The sequence below is a fragment of the Lynx canadensis genome, chromosome A2 (assembly GCF_007474595.2).
Source record: "Lynx canadensis isolate LIC74 chromosome A2, mLynCan4.pri.v2, whole genome shotgun sequence".
Classification (NCBI taxonomy): domain Eukaryota; kingdom Metazoa; phylum Chordata; class Mammalia; order Carnivora; family Felidae; genus Lynx; species Lynx canadensis.
The window spans coordinates 20,856,440-20,876,294 of NC_044304.2; the positions used below are offsets into that span (position 1 = coordinate 20,856,440).

The following is a 19,855-nucleotide window of genomic DNA, read 5'->3' on the forward strand; positions in this document are numbered from 1 at the left end:
GTTAGCGCGCGGCCGTTAGCGGTCCTGCTCCGGCAACGGTTGGTGTTCCGGTAGTCCCCGCGGCCGCAGTCTCCCTAGGTCGCAGTGCGCGTGACCCGGCCCCCGTTTGCGCGCTCGCCCCCTTCGCTGGCGCAGTCACCGCGCGGGGCGGCCGCCCGTGAGGTAGCTCCCACGGCTTGTGACAACGAATAAAGCTCCGGACAGCAGAGCCCTCGGCGACAGCTGGGCGGGCGGCTCCGGCCGGGAGGGGCGGCCTGTGCGCTATCGGGAGGAGCGAGCGGCGGAGGCGACCTCCGGCCCGGGCCCGCACCAGCCGCCCGGCAGGCGCGACATGAACCTGGTCTGGCATTCGCGGGATGCTCCTTGAGCCCCTTCTCTGGCTGTTACCTCCGGGGGACGGTTGTGGCCACACCGACACGTATTTTCCAAATCATTCTTTATTCTTGCGGCGGCGGGGCCGAACACGCTAATTTATTTTTAATTTTCTCAACAAGCCTTTACCCAGCATTCATCCAGTGAAACAGCTTGATAACCGTTTCAAGGGAGCATCCGCTCGGTTAGGAAGTCTCGGACTGAGCAGCTCGTGGAAGCCGGCATTTGCAAAGTCCCTCCTCAAATGCTCTGAAGATTGTTGAGTCTTCCCGTAACTATCAGTGTGCCCAGAATCCCATTCAAGGAACGTCTTGGTCCAGCGATGCAAAGCACTGACGTTTCAAGGTTTTATTTCTATTGTGAGATGGCCGGGATTTCCCCCCAACAACCCGGAGCCGCTCAGTAGCCACTAAAGTGGATCCCCTAGTGCACGCCCTCCTCCCCTCTCTTCCAGCCCGTCCAAGTGCTTTTGTTGAATAAGAAGCCCTCAGATGTCATTACTTCTGCAAGTGCAACCCATGGGTCAGAGGAGGAGATGGAACAAACACAAAGAGAGGAAGAGCAGTCTAGTCTTAGTTTTCTGAACAGCTAGTTGCCTTAGTAGTTGTATCCATGGGGAACAGTTTACAGTCCCTGCAGATGTTCACGCTCCCCCGCTGTGATCTGAGGACATGGGTGCTGGAGTGTCTGTCCCTGGAGTGACCTGATTCACTCAGCTCTCTTGGGAAGAAATGCTGCCGTCCTCTCCCTTCCTTCATGGGAGTGGATTTTATGTCTTTTTTATTTGTCTCTCTTTCAGGGATTTCCCTTTCAGGGATTTCCCCTTTAACCAATGAAAACTAAATTTTCAGTCTGCTGACATTTGTTGGGGGAGGAGTGGCAGGATGTCCTCTCCACTCTGGGACATCTTACTCTTGGCTCAGATCTAGACAAAGATTGGGAACAGACCAAACGTCAATGGCCTGCTGAGCTGGGTGAAAAGGGATGTGATTTGTCAGTGTTCTCTCTTGTCTCCCAGTAGGGGGGGTTCTTGCTTCAGGCAGTCAAAATCCCAGGGGCTTTTTTTTTTTTTTTTACTAGGAAAGAGCTACCTTCTCTAAGCTTTTACTGGGTGGAATTAAGGCACCTATACTTGGAGGCAAAAAGAACCTTTTTTTTTTTTTTTTTCTCCCTGAGCACTCCCTCATGTATTTAGTAGGCACAAAGGAAAAAAAGACCCACTTAGGTCAAGCAATAATTCCAATTCTTACTCTGCTGAGTGATAGCAGTAACTCTGATCTTGGGGAAGTGCCTCTCTGTGACCTCTCTGTGCCTCAGTCTCATCTTGAAAATAGGGATAATGGTGGTACCTCCTGCATGAGAGTCTTTGTGAGTTAACACATGTAAAATGCCTAGAACAGTTCTTAACACAATTTAATATTTATTGGCTAATGCTAGCCTTGATACTGGGTGGGTCCCTTTTATTATGTCACATGAGTTGGGAGGTGAAGTACACTATTACTTTGACCCTGTGGAATCAAGTGTAGAATTAAATTGCTGACCAAGCCCTGTTTGTATTTATAGCTGGAAGAGCCGGTATTGTCCTCATAATAGTATAGAAGAATTCAAGTTAGGAGAGAGAGGCAGCAGCGAATGAAGACTATTAAAGAAAAGAAGAAGGAACGTCAAAGACTGAGGTAGAGTAGGTGATGTAAGGGAGTTTGGGAGAAATTGTCCAAAGGCCTGTGGCATATGCTACACTTGTGTGGCCTTGAGGGCTGAGGTTGGGTAGTATGGAAGCACACACCAGTGGTCCCCCAGAAGCTGCCCAGCAACCTGTGCTCCTGGGGCTGTCCCTAATAACAAAGTGCTGGCACTGGATCCCTAGATTCATATCCTGGCTCTAACACTTGCTAACACTAGGTGACCTGGGACAGGTTACTTCATTTCATTATGCCTCCGTTTCCTCATCTGGAAAATGTGCATACGAGCAAGGCCCATTTTTAGAACCGTCTGTAGATTCTTGCTTACTGGCAATAGTGCTTCGCAATAGGAAATTCACACAATTTTAGTATCATTTTTTGATGCTTTATGAGCATGGTACCACCAGAGATTCAGAGTATGTGGCAGAAGAAACAGTAAAAGAGTAAAAGGGGATTTGCTCTTGCATTCATTCAGTCTACACGGGCAGCACAGCCAACGGGAACAGAAAAGCACAATCTTACATAATTCAGATAACTTGGTACGGTTTGTGCTTTCAAAAAATATTCAATCAAAAAAGAAACTGATGCCTTAGCCTTTTGATATTTTGGCCCTTCCTCAGACCCACGGAGGCATTTTGAGGGAAATGTCACATTGGTAGTCGACAGGATCCTCAAAGACCACCTTGTACTTCTTCCTTCTCTTGTATAGAAAATCTGCCAAGACAAGGAGGGTAACCCAAAGGAAGCCGTCTTCAGGGCCTGGTAAGAAAGACTGGAGGTTCTGTTCAACCGCATTCCGACCGCAGCAAAGGCCACCTGTGTAGGGCAACAAACTTGCTTCTCTGTCCTACTTCCCAGATTCTCTAAGATCCTGAAGAACTCAGGGTCCTTGATTTTTTAAGTGTTCCAAAGTTCAAGAAACAAGTTAATTAAAGCCACTTGAGACAAAAGTATATGAAGTGTGCAGTTGTAGCCAATTCCCTAAAAAGTGGCCAAAATGTATAACTGATACCATGTAACACTTCATCCCAACCTCCATCCTTGTCAAAATGTCCTCTTCCCAATACTGGACTGCTCCTTGTATTTAGAGAGATGGTTATACTCCCAAACTGAATTCTTAACATTCTCTCTTCCAGTTTGCCGGCTATGCCTTCGAGAACCTGGGGATCCCGAAAAACTGGGGGAATTTCTTCAGAAAGACAATCTCAGCGTGCATTATTTTTGTCTTGTGAGTATAAGGTTCCTTTTCAATGTTTCATGGCATTTGCTATATAGTCTGTTCTCTGTTTTTTATCCAGCCTCAGATTTATAGCCCTGTTTGTTTTTCTTAATAGCTTTTTTCTTTTTTTTTTTAACATTTATTATTTATTTTTGAGAGAGAGAGAGAGAGAGAGAGAGAGAGAGAGAGAGAGAGAGGGGGGGGGAAGGTTAGAGAGAGAAGGAGGCACAGAATCCAAAGCAGGCACCAGGCTCCATCCAAGCTGTCAGCACAGAGCCTGATGCAGGGCTCGAACCCACAAACCATGAGATCATGACCTGAGCTGAAGTCTGATGCTTAACCAACGGAGCCACCCAAGTGCCCCAATAGCTTTTTTCTTTTTAAAACAGTTTTTAGGGGCTCCTGGGTGACCCAGTTGGTTAAACTTCTGACTTCAGCTCAGGTCATGATCTTGTGGTTCTTGAGTTCAAGCCCTGCGTGGAGCTCTTGTGCTGACAGGTCAGAGCCTGGAGGCTCCTTTGGATTCTGTGTCTCCCTCTCTCTCTGCCCCTCCCCCACTTGTTCTCCTCTCTCTCTCTCTCTCTCTCTCAAAACTAAATATTAAAAAAAATTTTTTTAAACCTAGTTTTTGAAAAGTAATACCAGAGGTACCTGCTATAAAATCCTGGCAGTATAAAGTATGTACAATTAAACAGTACATTCTCAAACAGTATTCCCAATACTTCTCAAAACAGCATTCCCAATCTTTCCCCCTCTCCCCAGAAGCACATGCTATCAACTGTCCTTCAAGCTGTTGTTTGCACTATGCTGTTTCTTAATTAGCTATAATTTGCGTACTATAGAATGTACCCATTTTAAGTGTACAATTTGATGAATTTTTATAAGCTCTTATATCATGGGGATATAATGTATATCCTCATGTAAACACTGCCCCAATCAAAGTAAATATTTCCATCATTGGAAAGTTCCCTCCTGCACTCTTCTAGTCAGTCCCCTCAGAGATCATCACGTTCTGATCCATAGATTACTTTTGCCTTTTATTATACTTCATATAAATGGAATCATACAGTATTTGCACTCTTGTTTCTGGCTTCTTTTGCTCAATACAGCATTTTGGAGATTAACCCATGTCATTGCATGTACAGGTAGCTTGTACCTTTTTGTCCCCTAGTAGTATTCTGTTCTATGAATATTTTATAATTGGCTTATTTATCCATCTGCTGATGGACATTTGAATTGTTTCCATTTGAGGCCTATTATGAATAAAGTGGCAATGACTATTCCTGTGCAAGTGTTTTTGTGAACACGCATTTTCACTTCTCTTGGACAAATGCCTAGGAGTGGAATTACTGGTTGTATGCTAACTGCGTGTTTAACTTTATGTGAAGTTGCCAAATCACTTTTCAAAGAGATTGTACCAGTTTACACTCCCACTAGCAATTTCTGAGAATTCTGGTTGCACAATATTCTTGCAGTTCTTGCAGAACTTGATATGGTCGATCTTTTTCATGTTAGCCATTCTATTAGGTGTGTACTGGGATTTCATTGTAGTTTTAATTTGCATTTCTCTGTTGACTTAAGATGTTGAGCTTCTTTTGTGTGCTTACTGGCCATTCACTTATGTTCTTTTGTGAAGTGTCTGAACAAATATTTTTCCTTTGTGAAAGTAGAGCTATTTTGTCTTATCAAGTTATAAGAGTTTTTAAATATATTCTGGATATAAATCCTTTTTCAGGCATGTGTATGCTTTGTCACTATTTTCTCCAAGTCTGTGGCTTGCCTTTTCATTTTCTTAATGGTGTCTTTCGAAGAACAAATGTTTTTAATTTTGATGAAGTTCAGCTTATCAGTTTTTTTTTCTTTTATGGTTAGTGCTTTTTGTGTGTGTCCCAAGAAATCTTTGCCTACTCATTGAATTACCTTGGTGCGTTTGTCGAAGCCAATTAACCATGTATCTTTGGATCTGGGTGATTTATTTTATGTCATTGATCTGTGCATCATCCTTACAACAGTACTGCATTGTCTTGATTATTGTGGCTTTATAGTGTCTTGAACTCAAGATTTATAAGTTCTACAGTCTTTTTAAGATTGTTTTGGCTATCAGGTTCTTTTCCATGAAAATCTATATTTAGCTTGTGAGTTTTTCCTTAAAAAATAAAAAAAGCCTGTTGGGATTGAGATTGGGGTTGCAGTGAATTTATAGGTCAATTTGGGAAGAAATGACAAATAAGATTGAATCTTCCAATCCATGGATGTCATATATTTCCCCATTTATTTGGGCCTTTTAAATTTTGTCTCAGCAATGTTTTTTTTAATTTATTTGTTATTTATTTTTTTATTCAGCAATGTTTTTTAGTGAAGTCTTGCACATCTTTTATTAAATGAGTGCCTAAATATTTTGTGACTTTCATGCTATTATAAATAGTATTTTAAAATTTCAGTTTCAAGTTTGTTGCTGGCATATATAAATGCAGCTTATTTTGTATGTTGATTTTGTATCCTGAAATCTTGTTAAATTCATTTATTTAGTAGTTTTTTTATTTTTAAATTTTTTGGTAAATGCCTTAGGATTTCCTGTGTACACAATCATGTAGTGTGAATAAAGACAGTTCTACTTCTTCATTTCCAACCTTTAAATTTATTTATTTATTTTATTTTTTATTTTTTTTTAATTTACATTCAAGTTAGTTATCATATAGTACAACAGCGATCTCAGGAGTAGATTCCTTAGTGCCCCTTACCCATTTAGCCCATTCCCCCTCCCACACACCCTCCAGTAACCCTCTGTTTGTTCTCCATATTTAAGAGTCTCTTATGTTTTGTCCTCCTTCCTGTTTTTATATTATTTTTGCTTCCCTTCTCTTATGTCATGTTTTGTATCTTAAAGTCCTCATATGAGTGAAGTCATGTGATATTTGTCTTTCTCTGACTAATTTCGCTTAGCATAATACCCGCTAGTTCCATCCTGATAGTTGCAAATGGCAAGATTTCATTCTTTTTGATTGCTGAGTAATACTCTAGTGTGTGTGTGTGTGTGTGTACACACATACATATGCACCACATCTTCTTTTCCAATCTTTAAATTGTTTTCATTCTCCTTGCCCTATTATACTAGTTAGGACTTTCAATCTAGTGTTGAATAGGAATTACATGAGTACATATCCTTGTGTTATTCCCAGCATCAGAAGACAGCATCCTATTTTTCAACATTAAAATATGATGTTAACTGTAGGCTTTTAATCAGATTGAAGAAGTTTCCTTTTATTTCTAGTTTGCTGAGGATATCATGAATGTGTGTTGAATTTTCTCAAATGCTTTTTTATTTTTACATCTACTGAGATGATCATTTTTCTTCTTTCTTTTGTTAATGTGGTTTGTTACATCAATTGAATTTTTTAATGCATTTGTGGTATAAACCCTGCTTGATCATGATGTATTATCCTCTTTATATGGTACTGGATTCAATTTGCTAATATTTTGTTTCATTTTTACATCTATACTTGTGAGAAAGATTGGTCTGTGATTTTCCTCTCTTGTAAGTCCTGTGTGGTTTGGGTACCAGGTCTTGGCTAATCTCAATGCCTTTACAAGCATATACATTTTCAACATAAAAATAAACATACTATACACAGTGTTTTGTATTTTGCTTGTTTTTTTTTTTTTTTATCTCTTAATACTTATGAAGATCTTTCCCCATGGAACATATTGGTCTGGTTTTTTTCTTTTAATAGCTAATTGGTATTCCATGGTATGGGGGATTAAAGTATTAAACTGCTCTTAAATGACATTTAGATTATTTCTGATCTTCCATTGTTGATTTTTCTGTTTATAGAAATAATAGGTGTTCATTGTAGAAAACATTAATAATAGGAGTATAAAAACAAATCACTCATATAGTCCTAAAGACCTGAGATAATCAGTGTTAAATAGATATGTTTAAGCCTAATTGGGAACATAAATCTGTAATTCAAGCATCCTCAAGTCGTCTAGCCTTGTAGGGTCACCCTTCTATAATGTCAGAATAAAATAACCTGAGCCCCCATTATATATTACATGTAATCACTGCAGCCAGTCCAGTGCCCTCCCCAGTATTTTTGGAAGATTCTTGGGGTGGGGCTGGGGTGCTGGCATTTTTCCAGTGTACATACACATACATAACGGTTTATGGGTACATGAACAGTTTATCTTCTTTTTTCTTGATTTCCCACTCTAGAATTGGCTGTGGGGGCTTTTCAGAAACAAAAAGGCTTTTAAAGTGTGTTTTTAAAGAAAAGTTCAATTCCTTCCCCTCCCCAATAGGGCAGAATGACTACAGTCAGATTTTAAAGCCCTGTTTCCCTTCCTGTAGAGAGTACACTCTGAGAAGAGCATATTCTGTACCAAGGGTCAGTACAGTGGGTGGGCTAAGAGTGTGGGTTCTGTGGGCCTGGATGTGAATGTCAGCTCTGCTGCCTCCTTGCTGTGTGGCTCCAGCCGTTTCAGTTACCATCCTGTACCTCGATGGGCTCCTCTGAAAGAGGAGGACCACAATAGCATCTGTATCACAGGGTTATAGTGAACATAAAATGAGTCAGTACACAGCATTTGTTTCCCCAAAGGGCTCAGCACACAAAAGCAATCCTCAGTAAATGAGAGGCAGTGTAGCACAAAGGTATGTAAGGGCCCAGGTTCTGGAGTCCTGTAACCTATAAAATGGGATGATGACAGTACCTACCTCTTGAAGTTGTTATGAGGATTAAATGAGTTAATATTTGAAAAACACCTAGAGCACCCAACACATTACACAGTTAATTCTGTGTAAGCCCTTTGTCAAGTAAATTACCTGTAAATGCATATACGCTGTATATCCTGCCCAGCTCTATATACCCTGTCTTCTTCCTCACCCCATTGCACTGTTTCATTGATCATCAATGTTGACAGCCTGCTTCTACTGCTCCCCCAGATCCTATCTAGCAAGCTGCCTCAGAGAGGCCAGTCCAACAGAGGTTTCCATGGATTCTTGCCGGAAGACATCAAAAAGGAGGCAGCCCGGGCTTCTAGGAAGGTTAGAATCCCCCAGTACAGGGGCCTGGGCCTTGGGATAGGCCTCTTCTCATACCTCTCTGATCGTCCCTGTTTCTGTTCTTTTCTCTACCTGTTAGTTTAGAAGTCAAAGGACTCCTGGATTTCCCAATTGGTCCTCCTCTTAAGTTGCGTGCTTCTCTGGGGTGTAGTACCCTAAGTGAGGAGAGGGAGCAACATCCTGGGAAAACAAATAATCTAGTGCCACTTGAAACGCAGCTTCAGGGTGCCCCCCAGAGCTTTCAGGTCAACCAAGGAAAGGGAATGGCTTTTGCTTCATAGAATTTCCCTTCCATAGAGTGACGTGCCACAGAATGTCTGTTTGTCTTTCTTGGGGCCCTGAGCGCTGCCTGGGATATCATTTGCAGATCTGCTTTGTGTGCAAGAAAAAGGGAGCTGCCATCAACTGCCAGAAGGATCAATGCGTCAGAAACTTCCATCTTCCTTGTGGCCAAGAAAGGGGTTGCCTTTCACAATTTTTTGGAGAGTACAAGTGAGTGACGAAGGGGAAATGTCGGGCTGCCCTTTCGCAAGTTGCTCTGAATTGGCCACTAAGGAAATCAGAGTCCAGTTCTCACGGGCCTGTTTTGATTCACTGGTGAATCTGTCCCACCATTCAATAATGAGAAACAGTGTCTTGGCTTGGTGATTTCACAGGGGTTACTTCTTGCTTCCCATCCCCTTCTTAAATTACAAACAGCTGGGGTTCTTAGACAGCTGCTCAGAGCTAAGCGGGGCTTTCAGGAACAGGAGGCTGTGGAGATAGTCCCCGGAGTTTTGTTCAGTTGGGGAACAGCTGTGAGGAGGCATGTGGGCTGTTCCTCCCCCTGCTCCCCTCCTCCCCCACGAGCGAAGAGGTTCACTGCGCAACGGCCTGGGTGGTTGCCCTTCCTAGGCCGGGCAGCTGGAAGACAGCATCAACGATGAGCCAAGTAAGTCTGTTTACTCTGCTACAGATCATTTTGTGGAAAACATCGCCCAACACAGGACATCCAGCAGGGGAAGGCAGGGGAGGAAAGCTGTGTCTTATGTTGTGAAGACTTATCCCAAGCAAGTGTTGAAAACATCCAGAGTCCATGTTGTAGTCAAACTGTCTACCACCGCAAGTGCATACAGGTGGGCCTTTCTCTGCCCTGGGGACCTCCCACATTTTCTCTAGTTCACAGCACCTTAGGAATGCTCAGGCAGTCTCGGCTTCCGTGCTCCATCCTGGAGGCCTGTATGCAGGGGTGGTTCCAGGCAGTCAGAGGAAAAGTCAGCCCAGTCTCTCGTCACTCGTGACTTGTAAGACCTCCTTCATGATAACATTTAGACTGAACAAAATCCTTAGGATGGCTAGAGCAAATGAGTTTAACCTAGAATGAGTCAAGCAGCCTCAAAATCAGGCTTATTTCCTGAAATAGAAGGAAAAGGACCCCGAACGGGTCAGCACTGCCAAGCCCCACAGCCAGAGATGACAGCTGAGGCACTCCTGGGAAGTTTCTTGAATTGAGCTTGGTCTCTGGTCTGATACCTGGTTTTGCACCCCTCACACTAGCTTACCCATAGCTCTTCAATGGAAATCTCCAGTCAAGCTCTCTTAGCAACATCCTCTTTGTGAAATGAGGGTTGGGGTGGAGAGGAGGTGATCAAAGATGGTGTTTTTATAAACACAACGCTCTTCCATGTTTCTCTTACAGAAATATGCCCACACATCAGCAAAGCATTTCTTCAAATGTCCACAGTGTAACAATCGAGAAGAGTTTCCTCAAGAAATGCTAAGAATGGGAATTCATATTCCAGACAGGTAGTGGAAACTCTAAGGCAGGGATTGAGCCAGGGAGTGGGTTGCTAGATTTCTAGAGAGGAGGTGAGTGTGAGGGTAGTTCAGAAAATGAAGAAGCAGCCCATGCCTTTGTATATGGGAAAGAGGGAAGGCGTGGAGGGAGGGCTTTTCAGTTATAAAAAGAAAAATTGGGAGGGAATCATGGGGGTTGGGGTAGACATGTTCCTGAAAAGGGTACTTGGGTATCAGAATTCCCTGGTGGGTTGGTTCTTGAATTCCAGTGGGGAACTAAGTAACACAACCCCCCCCCCCCAACCCCGCCCCATGTTCCACTCATCCTGCCTCAACCCTCTTCCACTGTCAGGCCGCTCAGCCCATCTTGTTTAAAATAGGCAGGCTGTTGCACTCTTTTCCTGTGCTAGCTCTAGTTCTTTCTACTTCCTCCCAGGTTTCACCACCGATTACATGCCCCTTACTCAGTATTTCTTCTCCCACTGTAGAGATGCTGCCTGGGAACTCGAGCCAGGGGCTTTCTCGGAGTTGTATCAGCGCTACCAACATTGTGATGCCCCCATCTGTCTGTATGAACAAGGCAGAGACAGCTTTGAGGACGAAGGGTAGGGAAAGGCTCCTGGCTAGAAAGATCTCTCATTGGTGCCATCATAGAGTTAGACCTTGGCACAGTTATTAGGGGCAAGAAACTTGCTCTTGTGTGCAGACCTCAGGGTGAACTCAGGTCCCATTCTCACCAGTCCAGGATTCACTCCTGCACAAGTGGACAGGTCCCTGCAGGGCCTGCTCCTCCTTGTGCCCAGGGCAGAAACCCTCAGATCCAATTCTTTCCCAAATCCACCTTTTGAGTGTCCGTGCCTGACTGCGGGGTCCGGGACTTGGCACTCAGCCACATGTGGGTCACAGGTAAAACGTATGGTGAAAAATGCCTGGGAAACCCTCAGCAAAGGCCTGGCCTGTAGCTAGCCTCCCGAGAGTGATAGTGTAATATTTGTCTCCACGACCCTTGGCTCTTCCTGCAGGAGATGGCGCCTCATTCTGTGTGCTACGTGCGGATCCCACGGAACTCATAGGGACTGCTCTTCTCTTAGAGCCAACAGTAAGAAATGGGAGTGTGAAGAGTGTGCACCTTCTGCTGAAGCCACAGGTGGGACCAGAGGGATGGTCTGGTCTAAGAACTGGGGTGGAGGTGGGGGGACTTGTGGTGCCTGGGAAAGGGGGAGGGCTTGCCGCCAGATGGGGACTCGTGGTTGGTGCCTTTAGTTTGGGAAGGAAAGCGGCTAGGTAGGGGCTTAAGGACCTGAGCCTGAGAGGCAGAGGGTTGAGTCTTCCTCTCCCACCTTTCTTTCACCACAGACCACACACTTGAAAACTCAGGTGCCGTCCCTTGCTGCAGCAGCACCTTCCACTCCGGGGGGCATTTCTGCAGAGACACCAGCCTGGAACAGAACCCAGGCCCTTCTTGTACTGATTGGCCAGGACCTTACTTACTAGAAAAACCAGAGTCCTCTGGTGGCAGGAGGGGCCACTCCTGGCAGTCCAAGGGTGTCAGAATCACTAAGAGCAGCAAAAAATCCAAGTAACAGCTTCTGAGTAGTAGCTGCTGAGCACATTTGGGTATGAAGCTGTGCTCCTCCATCGGGTTTGGGAGAGGGGGCCCTCTGGGACTGTGAGACAAGGAAAGGGGGCCAGCAGTGAGAGTAAGAACCTAGGAAAGAGAAGTCCCAGGGGAGATGCCAACCTCGGAACGTGTTAGTGGTTACGAGAGCATCTCAGCTCTTTCTGCCTCGTCCCCAGAGAGCCCTCTTCTCTTCTCCCACCCTAGTCTGGTTCTCATATGCCTCTTCTTACTTCACCCACGTTTGTTATTATGCAAATAAAGGTTTTCTCTCCATTGGTGTCTCCTCATAAATTCACTCTGGAATTTATCTAGCATTCGGAGGAATCCAGAGGGCAGAGTGAGGAAATAGAAAACTCATGCTTCTACTCTATAAAATACGGTGGATAAATGTAGAATTCTCAGCTTAGAACATAGACATGTTGCTTTGGAGGGAAGCAGTTTGCAGGGAAATCAACTTTACAGGTGGGGGCAGAGATTTCATCGTTGCACAAATAAACACAGGCTCCCATCAGGGAGGTGAGCCCACAAAGGAGTTTACACTGGACTGAGAATGGGCCACTATTGCAAGGCTTGGGGCCCTGGGCCCCAACCAGGGCAGGGACTGCCATGCTCACACTGGGTGGAAGGACTCTGTTCACTCAGGCGGTGCGGTCGGCAGCGTACCTCCACTGAAAACCTTGCTGCCTGGTGACTCGGGCATTTCTTTCTGTCTCGGGTAAGGGAGCCGTGCCAGGACAGCCACATTAGACAAGGCAGCTAGGAATTTGGCAGAAGGTCTTGGGAGAAATTGAATGGAACCTATCTCACATTTGTTTGTTTTTAATGATTTTGTGGGATTTAGATTAGTGGGGGAAACTCAGGACCTTTGCCAGATACTCAGTTCTCAGGGTCTCACTGAGTCATTGTCACCGATGACGAAGGATAGCGTTCTCCATTCAAATGTTGCTGACCCGTGGGGACTTAACATCCTTGGTGCTTACAGTGATCACTTTCAGATTTGACCAGATTCACTTGGAATCACATGGGGTGTGGGGTGAGGTACTTGTCTTTTTACTATTATTAAAGTATATAGTAAAGTAATGCAGAATTTTAAAAGCCTTAAATTGAGAAGTACTAAAAGGAGAGTATAATGAAAATAGTCTTTTGAATTACCCTTCCCTACCCTCGTCCCATTCCCTAAAGCCAACCACCTTCCATTTTTTTTTAGCTATTTCTTGATTTATTAATCTTATATATTACTGACTTCCTATTTTGTTACATAAGGATCTAGCTAGCACCTTTAAAGCCTTTCATTCTCTCCATCTTTTATCATTGCATCACAATCTTTGTTACATTAACCTTCAGTATTTACGTTAGTAACCTTCAGTTTACCTATTATGACTATGTAAATGTTGTGTACTTCTGAGCCAGGCAGTACACTAGGATTATTTTTCCTCTCTTGGACATTGGTTCTTTCCTGAAATGAATTCCTATCTCTTTGTTAATTGCTCAATTTGCTATGTACCTGTGGCTAATTCTCAAGTGTTCCACATGACAATTACCTCAAAATACAGTTTCCCTCATAAGCCAGACATCAGGTCACTATCAGCTGCCCTTCTTTTCTGGAAGACCTGCCTCCTCCTAGAGCTCACTGCTCACTGGGCCTACTGCACAGCTAACACCCCAGGGCTACCCACGACTGAGCCTTTTTTCTTCCTTTTCTCTCTGGTGATTTTGATGACTCAGTGTTGTGCTTCCTAGCCTGGCTTCCAAGGACACCTTGTCAGAGCTCTGCAAGAGACAGAAGAGTTTTTAAATTGTGGATTTTCATTTCAAAAATCCATTTTTTACCTATCCTAAAGACTCAATTCTTATAATTCACAACTGAAAGACACTTCCAAGATTAAGACTTTAGTTCTTAATCTAGAATTTCTGTAACTTGGGTCACCAGGCATATTCTCAAGACATCTGGGGTAGTAACTTTGAATCTACTTGTGGGGCACCTGGTTGGCTCAGTCAGTTAAGTGTCTGAATCTTGATTTTGGCTCAGGTCATGATCTCACGGTCGTGAGATCGAGCCCCATGTTGGGTTCCGCACTGGGCATGGGAGCCTGCTTAAGACCCTCTTTCTTCCTCTCCCTCTTCCTCTGGCCCTCCCCAGATCTCACTCCCTCAAAAAGTAAAAATTTTTTTAAAAATCCACTTGTATACTACTCAAGTGTGAGAGGCGCCATCTTAACTGAAAGTAGCGGGCCTCTAATAGCGCTTTCTGGGCTCCAGCTGCAGTGAACGGGAGGTAGAGCTTGTGGTGGGGGTGGGGGGTGGGGGTGCCTTTGTCACCCAGACATTCAACTCCCTGAGCATCTTATGAGTACCTAGCATGTTCTTATGGGAACAGCACATGTGCGCATGCACACACTCCCACCCATTAACTTTTTCTTCATCTCTATACTTTTACTCTCCATTTATATTAATAGCCAATACCATTCTTGTAGATTGGAAAGTCCCCAACTTTGAAATGTTCTCTTCTTCATCTGGGCCTAATCAGTCATTCTCCACTAAATAACAGGGCTTTCTTTCTTTCTTTTTCTTTCTTTCTTTCTTTCTTTCTTTCTTTCTTTCTTTCTTTCTTTCTTTCTTTCTTAACAGGGCTTTTTTTCTTAAACAAACTCTTAGTTTAGGATAGTTTTAGATTTACAAAAAAAAAAAAAAAAGTGTGAAGATAGTACAGGGAGTCCCCAAATATCCCAAACCCGGTTTTCCCCGTTATTACCGTCTTAATATGGTACATTGTTACAATTAATGAACAATATATTATTAACAACTAAAACCCAAAGTTTATTTAGATTTCCTTAGTTTTTACCTAATGTCTCTTTTCTGTTCCAGGATCCCATCCAGGATACCACATTGCATTGAGTCGTCATGTCTCCCTAGGTTCCTCTTGGCTGTAACAGTTTGTCAGATTTTCCTTGTTTTTGATGACCTTGGCAGTTTTGAGGAGTACTGGTCAGGTATTTTGAGAGCCCTCAGTTTGAATTTGCCTGATGTTTTTCTCATGATTAGACCAGGATTATGGGCCTGGGAGAGGGAGAGCACACAGGTAAAGTGCTGTTGTCATCACATCATATCCAAATTACATTCTGTCAACAAGTCTTCTGCTGATGGTGACCTTGATCACCTGGTCAAGGAGTGTTTGTCAGGTTTCTCCAGTGTAAAGTTACTTCTTTTCCCCCCTTTCCAGACTGTGCGTTTTAGAAGAAAGTTACTCTGTGTAGCTCACAATTAATGAGCGGGGATTTATGCCCCCTCCCTCCTTGAGGACAGAATATCTAATTATTTGGAATTCTTCTGCATGGGAGATTTACCTATTCTCTCCCATTTATTTATTCAGTCGTTTGTTTATATCAGTCTAGACTTAGGGATATGTATAGTATACTCTGAGTTATAATCCAGTACTACTTGATTTATTTTGTTGCTCAAATTATTCTAGCTTTGGCCACTGGGAGTTCCTGTGTCCTTTTCACACACCACTATTATTGTGTGGGTTTTTTTTTTTTCTGTTGTTTTTCTGAGCACTTCTTTACTTTTTGGAGCTACAAGATGCCCCAGGCTCATCTTGTATGTTTTAAATACGTGTTTTCACAAATGATGTGTCTATTAGAAATAATTAGTGTTTTATAACTTAGGTCCTAAAACGAATAGTTCACTTGAGGAGGGTAGAAATAGATGTTACATAAAAATTCCCAAAGCACCTTCTCTACTTTCTCTAATTCTTACCTTTGTAGGAAGCATAAACTAAGGCCAGAATCCCAGAACTTCCTCCTATTTCCCTTTATCCTCAACCACCCTCTTTCTTATCAATTTAAGTGTTTTACAGACGTTTGCATTCCTCACTATCCCAATTGCCAGGGCTCAGCTCTAGACCCCTGTGCCTCAGAGGACTGCAGGAAAAGCCTTCTGTCTTCATGGGTTCCTATGTCCACTTGCTTTGCTGACACATCCACTCTTTTCCCTTATGCTAATTGCCATAAAACATCTGCTAGCTCTTTACTTAGAATGGCTCTGCTGAGATTGGCATCCAAGCAAGGCCTTCCACAAATACGGCCCTACTCTTCTGCATCTTCCTGGATACCCCACCCACAGGCACTCTGCCCTGGCTACCCTGGAACCCTGGCCCTGAGCATGAAGTCTGCACTCTGGAGAGCCATACATAACCTTTATCCTCAGCCTGTTGAATCTAGCCTAAGGGCCATTTCTTCACCCTTAGGCACTGCCACTGGTCTCTGTTTATACTCCTATTAGGGCTAGCATCATTCTCCACCTGATCCTACAGTTGTGGATCTATCTCTCCCACTAGATTGGAAGCCCCCTAAAGGCAAGGACCTGTCTGTCTTATTAACGTTTCTCCACTCATGTTGTCTGACTCTGGACCCCACATTCAGAGACAGTTTGTTGTCTACTGCATTGATGGAAGTGCTTATACCTTGTATGCATAAGCCTGTTGTTTTACTGCCAAACACCAGAGGGCACTGTCAGCATATTGAGGAAGAAGGTTATAACCCTTAAGAGCTGGAAGTTTGAAAAGTTTGCTTCTATTCTGGGATTGTATAGGACTTAATTCTCTTCACTTGTTCTAAATACATCCATTTGCGTTTATTCATGAGATATGCTCCTATTGGATTTTGAAATTAGTATAAAAGTTATTAATGACACTTTCATCCCAGGTCAAAGACTCAGACAGGTCTGCCTTCATGATCTATCCAGACCCAAAGTGATTGTCCTAATTGCAGCTGCCCTCCTCCTACCTCCAAAAAATGACTGCCAGTCGCAAAGGACATGGGTGAAACAGTTCTGTTCTTTTGCCCCACCCTCCTTATATACCACACACACACACACACACACACACACACACACACACTAAGGCCTCCCTCTAGTTAGTGACATCAATGGCTCTAACCTAAGGACCAGGCAGGAGGTTGCTATGAGAAATAGCAAATCCATTGGCCCTGCCCCCAGGGACCCTGTGTTAGCTCCTGTGTGCTCCCAGGCTGGAGGTGAGTTGCAGCATCTTTGGGGTCCCCGGGCATGAGAAGTCTCCCTACTAACTAAGCCAGGACACCCCATTCCAGAGCGTCTGAGATTTGGCAGGATCTCATGCCTTGTACATTTTTTTTTCCAGAAAGCAATGTGGCAATTGGAGGCCATAAACCAAAAAGGTGATATTTTTCAGAAAACAAAAACCCAAAACCTCGTTCTAGCTTCTCTGTGGCAAACCACCTCTAGTATGTGCAACAGCATGAGACCCATATGGAAGGAGAGAGGCCCAGGGCTCCTCCCCCTTGTCTTTGGTATAAACTTGTTCCTTGACCCTGCCCTGCGAGCACCTCTGATAAACAGGAAGGCATCTGCGCCATCAGTGTCCATCCCCCTCAGAGCATCTGAGACCTGTCTGGGCCATCAAAGCCATCCCCAGCCCCCAGGAGCATTGTGGAGGGGACTCCAGCCTCACCAAAAACAATTCTCCATTGTGTTCCCCCCTTGGAAATCAGGGATTTGTAAACAGGCCCTACATTTAGACTGGTCCTGCCCTGTCTTTGTGCTGGTGTGTTGTTTTTTCTTCCCTAAACAATGTCCTTTCCCGCAGGCCTAGCAGTTCACACCATTGTCTGAGACCCTTGGACTACAGGAAACAGCACCAGATTCTTATCGGCTGGGGGTGGGGGGCAGCATGAACAGATGAGGTCATGTCCATAAACCAAGCTGCTGGTCTGCCACATCATTCTTCTGTATCTTTATCTGTGAGAGCAGAGCCCCCCTTGTCCTCCTAACAGGCCAATCTGGGCTTTGAGTGTTCCAACTACTATAGTTCCCTCCATTTGATGACAGACAGGCCTCTATTGATTCATTTTGGAATCCTTGCCAGACCACAACTGTCCCCTTGTCCTGGTCTTCCCTCTCTGTCCAAGGGGATGCTTATGGAAGTGAAACACACCCTGTTGGGATGGATTAAGGTACACTCCAGTCATCTTCCTCCCTGGGGGAAAGAGGTCAAGACTGGTCACCTGAGTCCCCCTCAGCTGAGTCCTTGAGTGCAAGCTACTAGCTGACTGCTAAGGCCTGGTGTGAGGTTAGGGGCTGGCATCCCTTATAAGGCCTCCCTGAAGTCTGTGCAGCATTTCCCATCCTCGGTGAAGAATGATCTTTTTTTTTTTTTTTTAAATTAACTTCTTTCTTATTGTCCTCCACATGGGGAGAATGATCTTTTAAAAGGCTGCATTGAGGAACCAAGAGTTTCCTTAATAAAAATCCAGTGGGGAAAGTGAAAGGCTTCATTAGGACAGGGAATCCAGGGAACGGGCCCACCAGTGGTACCCATGGCAAAAGTGGGCAGGGGCCGGGCAGTGGGAAGTGGGCAGGGGGCCACAGCTGCTGTTGCCTCATCTCCTGTTCATCAGGGGGGGTGGGTGAATCTGGAAGAGAAGCCAGGGCAGGGGCCCAACAATCCTTGAGATCCTAGTCAGGAATTGTATGGAAACCTAGCCCCACCCACTCGCTCTCTCCCTACACCAGGGCCAAGTTTGTAGACTCAGAAAACCCTGGAGATTTGATCTTAGTGTGTGCTGAAACTTCTCTTTGGGGAGCCCCTGAGAACCAGCACTTGGGGAAGGCTGGGGTGGATCCTTAATTAGGATGGAAATCAGGCTGTTTCTGAGCAACTGTCTCCTAGCTCTAAGAAGGAGATGTGGCTGGCTAGAGAGGCCTGAGTGTGCTGGACTGGCAGAGGGATGTGAGTGAGTTCCCTGCTCACCCCACTTTACCCATCTCCCTCTAGCTGCATCTGGGGCCCCTACCAGCCCATGGAGAGGATAGCCTGGATCCTGATGGCTGCTGCCTGACTCCTCCTCCAACTGGAGGATTCAAGGGGGTGTCTAGAAGCTGACCTGGGCTTGGCTGAGTGCAAGGAAGCCATCTGAGAAAGTGAAAAGAGCTGTTTTCCTCCCCTATTCTGCTCCCTCCCTTAGAAGTGAGTGTATTAGACTGCTGGACAGCCACAGGCTTGGGGTGAACCCTAGCCATCAATAGAGGACCTTGCCAGGAAGTGGGCTGCTGAGGCATACTGAGTGTGGGAGGGTGGGCAGAGGCCAAGCCCAAGGGCCAGCAGACTGGTGGCTTGGCTGCCCTGGCCCTAGGGTGGTGGGTCCTGCTCCAGTGCCTCCCATAGGAAGCCAAGATGTGGCTATTCGACTTGGGGGGGTTGGGGCAGGGCCTTCAGCATTTACAGGCTTAGAAAACAGAGATTAATAAACTAATTTCACATGGCCAAGGAAGGAATGAATTAATCAAATCAGCATTTTCCCAAAGTATGCTTCAAAACATTAGAAACACGAAGTGGTGATGACCTGATGGGAAAAAGGGGATAGAGGACCCAGGTTTAGGAGAATCATGTAGCTCATGACAGACATGCAAATTAACGAGAGATCACTGTGGCTTCTTGGAGATTTCACAGGGCAAACAGGCAGCACACAGCAATTCCGCGGGGGCTAAAGGGACAGAAATCCCCGTATTTATTTGACCCTTGTCACAGAGGATCTCATGTTCCATAGGACACCATTTTGGAAAATGCTTGTCCTGTGTCTTTCTCCAAGCCCCTTTCCAGCACTAAACCTGTTTGGGAAATCATGACACAGACCCAAAGACTAGGGGAGGTATGAGACTTTGAGGAAAAAGCTGCCAGAAGGAGTGAGAGGGAAGCCCTTGAGGAAGGAAATAGGACTCAAGATGAGAGGCTGAGAGGGAAAAGTCCAGACTCTAGGGGTGGGAAGGTAGGAACACAGCTTCTGTGGCCTGGGGGGAGAAGGGACTGTGGAGGTCAAGTTCTCACATCCTTCCCAACCCCATGCTCAGCACCAAATGGGTGCCCATGATGCTTCTCAGGTGGCTTGGGGCAGGACATACCGGTTCAATTCTGTCAGGCCCAGGGGACAAAAGGAGGGGCCCTGCTCCAGCGCTGCGAGAGGGGTCTGGTGACTGACTTGTTAAGCCTCTCTACTCTATAGTATGGATTGAGGGGCCCAGGCAAACAAGGGGTTCGTCTCCCTGGCAAAGTGAGGTGATGTCCCTCCCATCTTCAAACCTTCCCTGCC

At 44.9% G+C, this 19,855-nt stretch overlaps 1 protein-coding gene across 5 annotated transcripts; it reads left to right on the top strand.

Annotated features, from left to right (window-relative positions):
- Positions 1–299: 299 nt before the first annotated feature.
- On the top strand, positions 300–16,368 carry PHF7 (PHD finger protein 7). 5 transcript variants are annotated; one of them, XM_032592232.1, is made up of 11 exons: positions 300–717; positions 1,936–2,048; positions 2,764–2,816; positions 3,191–3,282; positions 8,216–8,317; positions 8,703–8,827; positions 9,291–9,450; positions 10,014–10,120; positions 10,600–10,716; positions 11,134–11,258; positions 14,598–16,368. In XM_032592232.1, exons 2-11 carry the CDS (start codon positions 2,005–2,007, stop codon positions 14,660–14,662), a joined length of 990 nt encoding a protein of 329 aa, XP_032448123.1. In that variant the 5' UTR covers positions 300–717; positions 1,936–2,004; the 3' UTR covers positions 14,663–16,368. The 5 variants fall into 5 exon arrangements, with proteins under 5 accessions (XP_032448123.1, XP_030162804.1, XP_030162807.1 ...); XM_030306944.1 differs by lacking the exon at positions 14,598–16,368 and adding an exon at positions 11,468–11,993; XM_030306947.1 differs by lacking the exons at positions 10,600–10,716; positions 14,598–16,368 and adding an exon at positions 11,468–11,993.
- Positions 16,369–19,855: the final 3,487 nt, after the last annotated feature.

Excerpts from the sequence above, each read along its gene's own strand:
- PHF7 (XM_030306944.1), top strand. The coding sequence starts at position 2,005 with ATGAAGACTATTAAAGAAAAGAAGAAGGAACGTCAAAGACTGAG. Across the intron at positions 8,828-9,290 it reads CAATTTTTTGGAGAGTACAA|ATCATTTTGTGGAAAACATC; the intron begins GTGAGTGACGAA and ends ACTCTGCTACAG. Across the intron at positions 11,259-11,467 it reads ACCTTCTGCTGAAGCCACAG|ACCACACACTTGAAAACTCA; the intron begins GTGGGACCAGAG and ends CTTTCACCACAG.